The 13,992-nt window shown below is 34.5% G+C and overlaps 1 protein-coding gene across 2 annotated transcripts in view; it reads right to left on the bottom strand.

The window, feature by feature from the left end:
- Positions 1–492: 492 nt before the first annotated feature.
- LOC100159231 (Krueppel-like factor 4) overlaps positions 493–13,992 on the bottom strand; it is a 100,685-nt gene continuing 87,185 nt past the window's right edge. For both annotated transcript variants that reach the window (XM_029488282.1, XM_001944998.5), the window contains one exon: positions 493–3,570. In XM_029488282.1, coding sequence (XP_029344142.1) covers positions 3,155–3,570 — 416 coding nt within the window. In that variant the 3' untranslated portion in view covers positions 493–3,154. The remainder of the gene's footprint in view (positions 3,571–13,992) is intronic.

The raw sequence follows: 13,992 nt of genomic DNA, 5'->3' as shown, positions 1-13,992 counted from the left end.
TACATATTATAACACGCGGCATACTGCGCACAGGCTAAATCGTGTGCACAAAGATTTATATTACATGTCTCCCATTGTAAACAGTCGCGGCGGGTGTGTTGTATGTAAATTGTTTACAAAATACATGTTAACCCCCCCGTTAATCTCCATATTTTGCCGTCGTCGCATGAAAGCCGTTTATTTTGAAATCGTTACCGTTAAGTCGTATAGTATATATTTTCACATGATACAACATACAAGGGTAACTAATATAATGTTATTGCTGCGAGTTTAGATCATCGAGGCCGATTTTAACCGTTTTACTTCACTGGCCCATGGCGCACACATGGACAATTCGGAACGGTAAAATATGTTTATACGTTCCGACCACATGTTCGACGTTCCATTTCGCTTGTCTTTTTTTTTTTCGTGTGTGCAAGGGTGATTGTATACGAAAAGGATATTATGCAATAGAGTTAGGTAATAATAATGCTAATATGGTAACAAACAACGAGTAAGAACAAAATAGATTTTAATAATATTTGCTAAATAGGTATATCGAGGGTGGATAAAACCCTCGGACAGTAACTTAACAAATTAAAAAAAAAACAAATAATGATCATAAAAAATTAATTCTAACAAAATAATTTAGACAACTTAAATTCGTATTTTGTACAATTTCTAAACGTAATGCCGTTAATGTTTGTAATCCACTATGTCACTGGCAAAATGTTAAATATTACAGCTATTAAAGTGTAATATATATCTACTAATATGTATAACATAAATTAAATGATTAAAAGCAAATTGTGGGCGTGGTAAAAATTCGACATTAAAAACAATATATTATTATATGGGTAGTTAGTTATGATATTGATACGTACAAAAAATTCGCTTAAATCCGTTTTTTATATCACTGGTTTTGGTTTTAATGAGATCAAGCGATTTACACGCTTTAAACAAAAATTATTTTGATTTCATGCTCGAAAGCTTATATATGATAAAATGGTTAGGATTATTATGCTATTATAATATTATATTTTCTGTAAAAGACAATAATGAAATGATAAAACGGGTTTACAAATAGGTACAGTTTTTCAGTGACGAAACCAAAAGTACAACAATGCTTGGAAGCAATCTTTGGTTTATCCTCTTATATACGCAATGAGAAGAATAAAATGATTAAAGTCGTGTGCAACATAACTATAATTAAGTGATTTTCGAGATGTATGGTATAAATAGATTATTTAGTTAAACATAATATATTTATATCGTTAAACTAAGATGACAATATAATATATATAAGAAAGAGAGTTTGAAATAAATAATATTAAACGTAAACATTTTTTATAATATGCATCTCTAATTAATTAGGACGTGTTTACAAAAACTTTAACAAAATAACAAAAATATTATACATTTTTTATCCCACTAGGTATATTCTTATACAATAGTAATAATAATAATTGTTGTTCATATACATACGAGGAAATGTGTTTCACTATCGACTATTTTATGTACACGTATCATTAAATTCGTAATTCTAACTATCATAAATATATTTTACAATAATAATTATATAATCAAATTGAAATTTTAAATCTAAAATAATTAACGTTACTAGTATATATTTTTTTTATCATACACTCCCGGTATAATCGATCATAAACCGGCGGTGGTCACTGGCGTAAGACAGTGGTTATCCGGTAAAATGGGAAAAAATTGGAACATATTGGTCGCGATGTACGCTCAATTATATCTATTACGATAAAATTCAAGGACGGTGAATTTTGTTTGTGTGACTTCGCGTCCGCTATAAGTTTAAAAAAAAAAACACGACGAAACGTCTATATAATATGTTTCTTGTTGGAGAAATTATCAGATACCGACTGCGAACACTATATATATTATATACACACATGATACGTGTCTCGTTTAGGTAGGTACTATGTATATATATTGTATTATAATATACACACCGATTATATTATTATGTTTAATATATTATCAGCGAGTGTTGTCAGTTTTGTCGATATGGGCGGAGGACACTTATAATATTATAATATATGTACAAGTATGATATTGGGTGTCGTCGAGAAATTTAGGCTAAGAATCGCGAAAAAAAAATAGTACAATGAAGGGCGAGTGTCGGCGAGAGGGGGGGGGGGCGCGGGACCCCTCGGGGGATCTATGCAGAGCGGGGAATCGGGTCAATCATTCCGTTAATCAGCCTAGTATTGTGCGCGCGACGCAGCCGGAGGACACGACCGGATCATTAATCACACGACCGCAGACGATTACAAAAAAAAAAAAATGAAAATAATAATAATAAAAAATAAATAAATAATAGTAATAACGGACGAGAGGTGAAAAAAAGGCGAGAAACGATAGATTTCATTATTGTATAATAATGTGTATTATTATTATTATTATTTATTAATAGTGTGCGCAGAGTTCGCGAGCGCGCGCGTGTGGGCTACTATACAAACTGCAGCATTATATTAATATATTATTATTATACAGGTACCATATTATTACTATTACTATTATTATTATTAATATTATTTGTTGCCGCTGTCCAGTGTTTGCTTTATAGGAGAACCGATGATATTACACTGCACGTCGACGGTACTTACGCGGTTTGACCCGAAATGGCGGCGAGGTCGCGGTCGTTTGTCCGTCACTTATCCGTTCTTTTTGTTTTTTCTTCCATTTTCGAATGGCGCACACGCGCGTACACATGATAATAATAATAATATGCATGCGCGATAGTTGTATGATATATTATTATTACTATTATTATTATTTTCTCTGGCGCACAATAGTCGTTCGTTAAGGTGTCATTGTGCGACGGCCGACGACCGAATTCCTACGGGTCAACTGCAGCAGCAGCAACAGGCGCTTGTTTCCGTGTGCAGAAATACCACGAAAAGAACAAAAATGGAAAAAACTCACAAAAATCCCTCCCCCCACCCGCTCCTCGTCGTCGCAGTGTTTCCTCCCGATCGCGCCCGCTCGTCAACTACCGCAGCCGCCTACCGTCGTCACGAATATAATATAGTATATTATATTAAATATACAATTAAATAATATTAATTTTAACAATATTAAACAATAGTATAATATCACACATTATCAATTATTATCATTATTATTACGCGATGACCGATGATCATCACAAGGCCGGCACCATTTGTCTGCAGATCGGGGGCTGCTGCTGCTGCTGCTGCTGACCGTCGACGACGTACTCTCCGCCGGCCTTTGGCGCGGGCACCATTCCGACGCCGCCGTTTAAAATCATCAACTGCTGTTGTTGGTGCTGTTGCTGTTGCTTTTGCTGTTGGTCGCCTTTGGACGACGGATGGTCCATCAGTTGCGGATGCTGCGCTGCCACTGCCGCCGCCGCCGCGTTCTTGGGCTGATGGCGTTTCTTGTGCAGCGCCAGATGATCGGACCGGGCGAAACACCGCTCGCACACCTCGCACCGGAAAGGTTTGTCGCCAGTGTGCTTCCGGTAGTGTCTGGTCAGCTCGTCCGACCGCGCGAAGCTCCACTCGCACGCCGACCACGTGCATCGGTATGGTTTTTCACCTGTAAAACAAAAAAAATCACACCGATGTAGTACACGTTGTTTATATAATATACGATGATAAAATTGAAGGGGTCAGTGGATAAAGGTGTTAACCGACATTTTTTGTAAAATCGTTATTATTATACGAAATTACGCATCATGACGTTTAACAGTTAGGCTATAGGTACAGTCATTATACTATATTAATGTCTACATTTTATGACACGTATTAGGAGCACATGGCAGGATTACTGCAGTAATGTTGTCGTCGCGTTAATGTTATATATATACACGGCCAGCCCTATATATTATTTACTTGATTGTTATAACTTCGTACCTACGCGAGCGCTGCAATGTATAGTAAATATATTATCTTGTAATTTTATTTACAATTAAAACGAAGAGTTATTGGTTCTTAGAAACTTGAGCAATTTCATATTTTGTTCTTCTTCGAGTTTTCTAAAAATTGTTTTATGTATTGACTATTTCCATAATACTTTAAGATATAATTTTCAACATTTAGAACAGAACAATTATTGCGAATGGCCATGGTATTTTGTATGCTGCAATGGATAAAAAACATATATTTATTTGATTAAGTGTTTACTATTTTTTCTCAATGTCAACTGCGTTTAATTTATTTAGGACACATAAGTTTACATTTCTTTTTGAAACATTTGGAGGGGGAGAGGGTGTCTAAATGCGCCTATAACCTATGACAATTTAAATATCTTAATGAATCATATTGAAACGTCCCCGTGGCTATGCCTACATACACTAGTAAATCGCATTGGGCGCATGCATATTATCATTCTATATGTGTGATCTATCCCGGGGGTATTGCAATAATATACGGATCGATCGACGCCACAACATTCCATTCGCGAGATTCATATCAATCATGTAGGTACCTACAATTTGTGTGTGTGTGTGTGCATCAAGTGTGGTTGTCTGTATGTACATATCTATATGATTATCCGACGACGAGGTGCGACGAGAAAGCCGCGTCAAACGATATATAACTGTATGTCTGTATAACATACTGTTCGGTCCTATTATATTATATATGCATACCTACTCGAAGTCGCGTCGTTAAAAACGTTTTCCTGTACCGCGAATACTGTATATCATATATATATATATATATATGTGTGTGTGTGTATATAATGATACACAACTCTACAGCTCTGAATAATAATTTATAGGTATAATATTATTGTAATGAGCGATATGGAAAATATCAGGATGACAAATTGAAATTGTTACGTATAATATAGGTTAAAATGCTAGACTTAGTAGACCTTAAACACTAACATATAATATACTATTTAAATAAAGTAATTGCATTATTTAAATTATCATGATCGCGAGTTTTAAGTGAAAAATGTTTTCGAAGTACTGTCATATGTTTTTGGAAAATATAAGATACTATAAAGCCCCTTAGATTTTCCATATACTCTATTGTATTACCTATACTCGTGTCTGCAGGGATGGTAACTTAAAATTACCAAAAGTCAAAGACGGACTATCGTGACTTCAGGGTTACGAAATATTTTGCAAAAAGAAGATACCTATAATACATTATCTCGATGATATAAATCCTTCTGCAAATATGGTAACAGCTAATAGGTTTTGAATTAACATTTAAGTTGCCATAATTTCCATTTTGCTTGGTGCTATATTATATTATTATTGTCATAGGTATAAAGTACTCTTAAACGCTATAAATTATAATCATAAATTGCAGATCGTATAGATAGGTACTACCTATATATACTAATAGCCAAATAGGTACTATTATAGTATATTACACTAGTTATGACTAATAGGTAACAATATCCGATATCATTTTAGAAATTGTAAATACACATAGGATCCAGTTTACCGAATGTTAGCTAGATATACCAATAACATGGATCCGCCAGGTTTGGCGATTTAAAATGTTCATCCGTCAGACGCGCAACACGCGATTGACTTTGATTTTCAGGGATCGTATTGACTAAGATAAAATAAATCGGAAATCATTATAGGCGATTGCAGGTACTTATTCACGAAACTGCGATGATCATAATAATATAAGGATATTGACGAATTCAAATGTTGTTTATAAATATTTAATAAATGCAATACTTTTCAATACGACGTGTGTTTAATATTATGCAGGGTTACGGTGTCGGAAAAATGTACGCGCGTATGACATCGGTGTCAGAAACGATGTCGTTGGCCAACACTATTATAATATATTTATATATATATAGAGTACGATTATATTAAACTGCCGCAGCACATACGCTCTTCCTATACATATATATATTATATTATATTATTTATCGCGAGCCGCGAGACGGAAGAGAGAAAAAATGACAAATTATACGCCTGTTTCACCGATGCAGCCCACACTGCACAGGCAAGTATATATAATCCGTTCGTAACCGTTTTCGTTTTAATTGGTCTCGATTGACTGGCCGCGATTTCGAGTAGGCCATCGCGGACGACAATGAATAGTTCGAAAAAGCTAAAGACAAAAAAAAAATTAACACACAGAGCATTACATTATATTATTGTGTATAATGCGGATGTGGGACGCTTCGCCGGGTAGTACCGCGAGTGCACTACATACATTTATATTGTATATTATGATAATTATGTGCGCTTTGGTCGCGAATTTTTTCTCTCGGCGCGCGCGCGCCATTGTCTCGCGACGTGCCGCGGCGACGGCCCACGTCCCGAGTCCGCCGCCGCAATCGTTTATTATAATATTATTATATGCATATTATTGTTATTATTATATTATTATCATTATTATGTATAGCGGTCGTTGGCGCGCAAACAATGTAACGATTGTGTTCGGATTCGGAACCGAGTGCGATCTGAGCCCACTCGACATTTTTGTTTATGTATATCATATACAATATAATAATAATAATATTACAAACGACGAGCACAAGACGGCCGAAAGGGGTGAGCACGTCCTTGACCCAGCTGCTCAGACAGACAAGTCGACGAGTATGTCTAATAATAATACATTACATGCGTATAGTGTAGCATTACGTATAGGTATATATATATATATATATATATATATATAGGTACATATAGGTACATTAGGGTGGTCTAAAAATAAGGTCTAAACCTGGTACATAAGCAGTACGTACGATCCGATTTTCAGACTGCCACCCTCTCAATGATCTAACATGAAATATATACAGTCGAACTCGGTTAATTTGAACTTCTTTAACCTGAGTTCGTCGATACGTCGAACTTTTTCCACGGTCCCTATAATTTTTTATAATAGCGTATTATCCTTGAATAACTGGAACTTTCTGGCCGGTCCCTTTAACTTCGAGTTAACCACGTTCGACTATAGCTTATAACGATTTTGTTGGACAATGTACCATTCAATATAGTAAAAGAAACACAAGGATAACAAATAGGTATATACATATATGATCATATTATTATAAATTGTATGTTGTTTTGTTATGATTTCCGCGGTATGCAGTTAAATAAGCCTATATAGGCTATAATCTAAGTATATATATTATATATGCGATAATCTAATCGTTAGACGTTGGAAAACGTAAAGAATTTTTATATATTGTACACAAAACAATCGGCGAAATGTATACACTCGCCCATTTGAATTTTACATGGACAAACACACGCTCCATGATAACCGTGGAAAATAGTATAATATTATCCTGAGATTAGGTATCTTTTATTTTGTTCCAAACTGTAACGTCTATAAAATTATAATATAAAGTTTGGGAAAAAATCCGACTTCATTACATCCGAACTCATATAACAATATTATTATAATACGCATTACCCGGATCGCATGTAAACTATATAATATATGAATCACTCTACAGTAATAATATATAGTGCGCATGACACAAAAAACGTGCGTGGGCGTTGAAAAAAAAACACACACACACCCTCAGACGCGTATTCGAATCGTACGGATGACGGATATACGATGACGCCGGCGCGCGCTTTGTCGTGATTTTGCGTCGCAAATAATATACGCTCCGATTGGCGCGCGCCTTATAATAATAGACGGTCTCCATTATATTATTACAATACAATAATAATACATACGAATCGTCGCCGACGTAATACAATAATAATAATATTATATTAAATCGAAATAATACAATCGATTACGCGAGCATCTAGCATGGTAGCATTATTATACCTATGGGCATATACTATTATCATTAAACACGCGAACAGTAAAGCATTATATTAATTTGTATTAATAAAACACGTACGTCGTATAGTGACGTACCGACGAGTGACGGTGCGCGGACGGAAGCCGAATCATGGAAAATAGTATATTATTATTATGGTTATATTATATTATTATCCTATAATAGATTTACCTTTTATTTGATTCTACACCATAATATTAATATAATATAAAGATCTCGAAAGTTTGGAAAAAAAATTAACTTCCCCATATCTGCCTGTACTCAGCGCGAGTCGCGGCTGCGACCAAAATTTGTCATACATTATTATATTGTATATACAGTATGCGCATCCCCCACGATGGTTTGCCAAACCTGCAAACTCGGGAGACATAATTTAGACCTCTGGTTGTTGTTAAGATGCGCGACGGTGTATGATGGAATAATAATGATTAATATTATATTATTATACAAGGTTCCACATAAATAGGTTATTCTATAGCCAAAAATATAAAACCACAGTTTTTTTTTTTTATAGTTATTTACATTTGAACGAAATTACATATTAAATCACCAAGAATAACGATTTTAGTATTTTTTATTGTAATTGTATAATATTAATTCAACTTACCGACTACCGTATTAATAATAAGTTATAACAAAATAAATATAATATAAAATATCCTAGACTGATTGTAAAATATAAGCATTGATATCACACCCCAAATGATACTCTTTGAAACTACAATTCGATAAACATTGACTCGTTCATATTAGGCCCCTGTGTGATGGGTTCCCAGATATGTTTAACTTGACAATATTTTTTAAATCCAAAAACATAATATTTTAAATAGAAAATCGAACACCACTTTGTATTACAAATATCAAAAACCATACAAAATGTAGTTTTTATTTATGAATATGACAAATTAGCAAATATATCTTTGATCAATCCGGTATTACGCATATTACAGTATGTAATATGCGTCCGCTTGTGTGTAACCAAATTGCTACTTGCAGAAAACGACTTGTCACATACATCGCATGCGTACGGTTTTTCACCAGTGCGTTCAAACAAACAAACTCTTCAGCTTAATAATATTTAAAAAAAGTATAGATTATCCGGATCGCGATACACGAATCGCTCTGCGCATGTCCCCAAAAAGTGCGTGGGCGTTGAATAAAAAACGCACACCCTCAAACGCGAATTCGAATAATCTCACAGATGACGGATGCGATGAGGACGCCGAGTGCTTATTGTCGCGATTCTTCGTCGCACAAAATATTATACGCTCCGGTTGGCGCGCGCGCCTTACAACGGTCTATATATTACAATACATATTATTATAACAGTATAATATATAATAATATATATATATACAAAACGTCAGCGACATATATTATATCGAAATAATACAATCGATTACGCGAGCATACTATTATAATATTATATACCTCTGATGGGCATATTATTATCATAATGCACGACAGTAAAACGTTATAATAATAATAATATGTACATCGTACAATGATAGGTACGTATAATATTATAATCGCATAATATTATACTGCCGAGTGGCGAGGACGGAAGCCGAGTCACGTCCCGTGAAAAAAAAAACAAAAACGACAGTCGAAATAACCACCGACGCCGCCGACAGCCGGGAGCGCGCGCGCGCATACGGGATAATTCAAAATTTTATTTAAAAAACTACGTCGACGACCGTCATCGGCATGTATACTTTTTACTCGTTTTACGATCATACTTACGCCTATAACGTAGGTAATAATAACAATAATAATAATGTGTAATGACATGCGCAGTGGCGGCAGTGCGCGTCCCAGTCATCTCTCGCGCGGTTGCACGTAAAACGCATACCTAATAATAATAATATGTGCATTGTGCACGCGCATGTATAGCCATTTAACACAACTGCAGCGTATAATGAATAATGCGTATAATGCCTAATATCCAACCCCTTCCCACCCCGTCGCACATTGTTGCTGTTGTTATTACTGTCGTCGACGTCATTTATGTGTACATTATTTCGGCGCTACCCAACCAGAGTTCCTATTTGTATGAGTGTGTGTGTGTGATCGCGATACGCACTTTACACACACGACAGTTTATTATTATTATTACGGATCGTATACGGTTTTTATTTATCTGTTTTTTTTTTATTTTTCCGTCGTCGTGTTATTTAGTTTTTTTTTTAATTCGTACACGGCGGTTGACAATAATTCAACAACGTTTACGCGGTCGTTCGAGTGGAAAATTGGACCATCCGGCAACTATACGGTGGTGCAGGCAGTGTATACATATTATATTATATTGCTTACATTATACAATATGTACGTGTGTACAACACATTAATATTATTATTATTACAGTAACAACGCGCGTGTTCCGGGTGATGGTATCGGGAAATTGGCCCGGTCTAGTCCGGCCGGGGATGATGAAAGTTTGACAATATATATATATAATATATAGGTAGGTATATAATATAAGCACAATACTAAACATCGTCCGAAGGATGGAGTTTAAAACGTATATTATTCACGATACCTATGCAGTAATACGTACCCACATTGATAATTAAATATTACGCTGCATGTGCGCCGGTGGTTCTGTTGTTTCGATGATTGTTTATTATAAACAGTGCTGTGATTATTATGAGAATATTATATATTATACTAGAAAACAAAACGAGTTCGTTTAACCGCGATTGTCTTCGGAACACAATCGCGAAAATTTACGTTTTCCAAAAGTTGCCCTGCGTGGTTAACGAGAGTTATTGTATTGAATAGTAAAAGAAAAAACCAAATATGATGCATTCTCCCATCGTAGCGGATGCGCCGCCAAATATTTTTGTTTGGTTTAAGTGCCTATAATAATAACGTATAGGTTGGTATACCGGTGTATGTCTATTATTCGATATTTTCATAAAAACGTGGCCGTCACCTAAATTAAGAATAGTCGTATTTTTTTTTGTTGCAAATAACACAATGATACCCGTCGCCTTAACTATTATTTAAAAAGGGCTTGTTATTTAATTTACAAAACGTTATTAAAATAAACATTATTGAAAAAATATATATAAATTCGCACAGTACCCATAGGTTATAAACAAAAAGTCTGTACGGCGTTACCTATATCACGCGAGAATACAAAAAAAAAATCAAGAATCGATGTACCTACATAATAATATATCAACAAATTGTGCACTATACACTACAAATACCTATAATACTAGCTGAAATATACTGAACGACTATGCACTTTATTATTTGACGACGTATTATAATATTTAGTAAATTATATAAGTACTTACGACGACTTGGACATTTACGGTATAGATCGATGTCATGTACACAATGTATACTTATCATGTCATTAGAAATTATTGTGATCAATCATAAGTGTAACGAATTTCAAGTAAACACGCACTATACAATTTATAATATAGAAATTTTGTTTGCTAACCGACAATCAGAGATAGTTATGCAATTATTATATAGGTACCCACTCGTACATGGTATGATTACTTTTTCATACACGAATTTCATGGGTACCTACCACAATCATATCATAACATATTATACCATAAGTATAGGTATAATATACCTACCTACCAGCTGGCGGGTGATTTTCAAAAGACCAGATGTGTGGGCGTGCAGAGTATCTTATTCATTTAGTCGCCGTTTAGCAGTTAATTTTTTTACACGCAAACACACGCGCTCGCGTTATTGTTATTACTATCGTTATTATACTATACATATAAGTATACTCACTATAAACATTACAATATATTATATTATACGCGTGGAATAAAATTGTTTTCTTTTAAAAAAAGGACACCGCGGGTCGTTACCGCAGCGGTTCGACATTAAATCAACATCCTACATACGTCTCTATTAAGACTAAGTGTTTCAAACCTTTTTCGGAGCATATATAAAATAATAATATATAACTATAATAATAATATAATACATTATAAGCTCTAACGAAATTTCGTACGCGGCCTACACGCGTCTATCCGCTGCGGTTGCACGAGCGGCGGCGGCGGCGGCGACGACGACGACGGCTGACCGACAGATGGTATGGCGTTCGACGCGGTAAATAAATTCTACGGAATTGGCGGTAGTGCGACAGTAATGCGAGTTTTTATGGCCGCGAGAATTAGCCGCGGGAATAAAAGACGCGCGGCGGTATTTTTCTTTACGTCATATATTTTCCCGAGACTCTTATGATAGTAATATTAACAGTTTTGCAGTTATACGACATTATCTCGCACGCGTGTTTTAATAATAATAATAATAATAATATTACTATACCGCACGGACGTAATATATAACGCGCTGTGGGTGTGTGTGTTTTCGTTGACGCCGTGCGTTATTATAGCATTACCGCTGCAGCTCGGTCACACGATCAAAGTCGCGAGCGCGTGCAGAAAAAAAACGCACATCAAACGCGCCGAACGCGTTAAAAAATTTCCTTCCACACACAAACCGCCGACCGATGGTGAAATAAAATAAAAAAATATGTATTATGTTACTGCGGTATTTTATTTAGGTGTTTTTTTTTTTTACCTCACCGACCGGAACCGAGTGGGACGACGGACACCGCGCTGTGCACCGCCGCCGTGCTTGTAGGTATAGGTATTATATTATTATATGTTGTGTATTGTATAAATATTTAGATTACCGACCACGAGAACGCTATTAATTATCATGTTTATCATAAACGTTCACCTTAAAAAACCCAAGTCCAATAAAAACGTATTTTTGCACGCGATTTTAATGACATACCTACCTGTAATATATTATAGCAACAGTCATGGCGTGCACGTCATATTACAATATTTGAAAACCTCCCCAATCATACATATACGCATACTTTGTATAATATATACACGTGGATAGGACATACGTTTGCTCAATATTATATAAAAACGGTAGGTACCTATATATACAGCTGTGATGAATGAGTCTAGTTATATCATAATATTCGCTATACCTGACAAATTTTGAATTAAATTTATTTCAATTAACTTCAATATAATTTATTTGTTTTATTCATTATTGTAATAACTATATTATTATACTATTATAGGCAAATCGTAAACATCATAACTTGTCATATCTTGTTTTAAAGTTATAACTTACAAATTCTACATAATATATATTGTTATTATTTAATATTATTAGTGGTGACTGGTGAGCAATGAGGATACCATGGGTATATTATAAGTATATCACAATCTTTATTGTATGTTACCATTTTGGTAACTAAAATATGCTTTTCGACCCAATGCTTGAATACAATACATAATGTCCTACCCATGAATATATATATTATATTACCTAAAATCTACATAGTATTATAGGTATACGCGTAAATCGTAAACGGGTGAACGCCGCCTGTGTGTTCGGAATAAGCTACAAGTGTCTGTTAGGTTCTGAACCCCTCCCCCCCCCCAACATTTTCCGCATTTATTTGTGTTATTGTACAAATCTACGTTTTACTCTATTTAACATTTTTAAATACGCCCTTGATAAAAAGTATATACTAGCATAATATAGAGGCATGTCTATAGTATGTATACTATGTACCCTTTGTTTATTATAATAACGGTTGAAGACAAAAAAAAAACACCAAAAAATGTGTTATAGGTATATGGTATATATATCTATGACGTGGTTATTATAATAATGAACGGAATAACAAAATACCGAATGTTGCTGAACACGGTTGGGAGCCGGCACCGGTCAGTACACTACGTGTCTCGAATTTATACGATTGCGTATTTTATTTATATACCCGCTGCGTGATAATATACACGTCGGGTAAAAACATTAATTGTTAGCTGGTAAGTAGTATACCTATGGAAAGTAAGCAACGATTACAGCGTATCTTTTTACACGACGAGTGGGACATAATATATTAAATGAAAAATGAATTTTTACGGATAAACAGCGTAATTATTATTTATAAGTATAATAACTATACCTATCGGTAGATTATTATACATTTAATATAATATATGCATTATACATAATAATATATCTGTATTTTATTATATTATATTGAATTATCTTTACATATTATTCAATATTCATATATTATGTGCATAACACATTTATATTATATTGTATAACGTAAAAATATGTCGTTTAGGAATGTGTATTTTCCTGCTTTCCTGTTTTAATTTGTTGTTATTTATATAAATTTATAAACAAATAATAATTACTGTT

Source organism: Acyrthosiphon pisum, chromosome A1 (genome assembly GCF_005508785.2).
Source record: "Acyrthosiphon pisum isolate AL4f chromosome A1, pea_aphid_22Mar2018_4r6ur, whole genome shotgun sequence".
Taxonomy (NCBI): domain Eukaryota; kingdom Metazoa; phylum Arthropoda; class Insecta; order Hemiptera; family Aphididae; genus Acyrthosiphon; species Acyrthosiphon pisum.
This window is presented reverse-complemented; position numbering and strand designations above follow the sequence as displayed.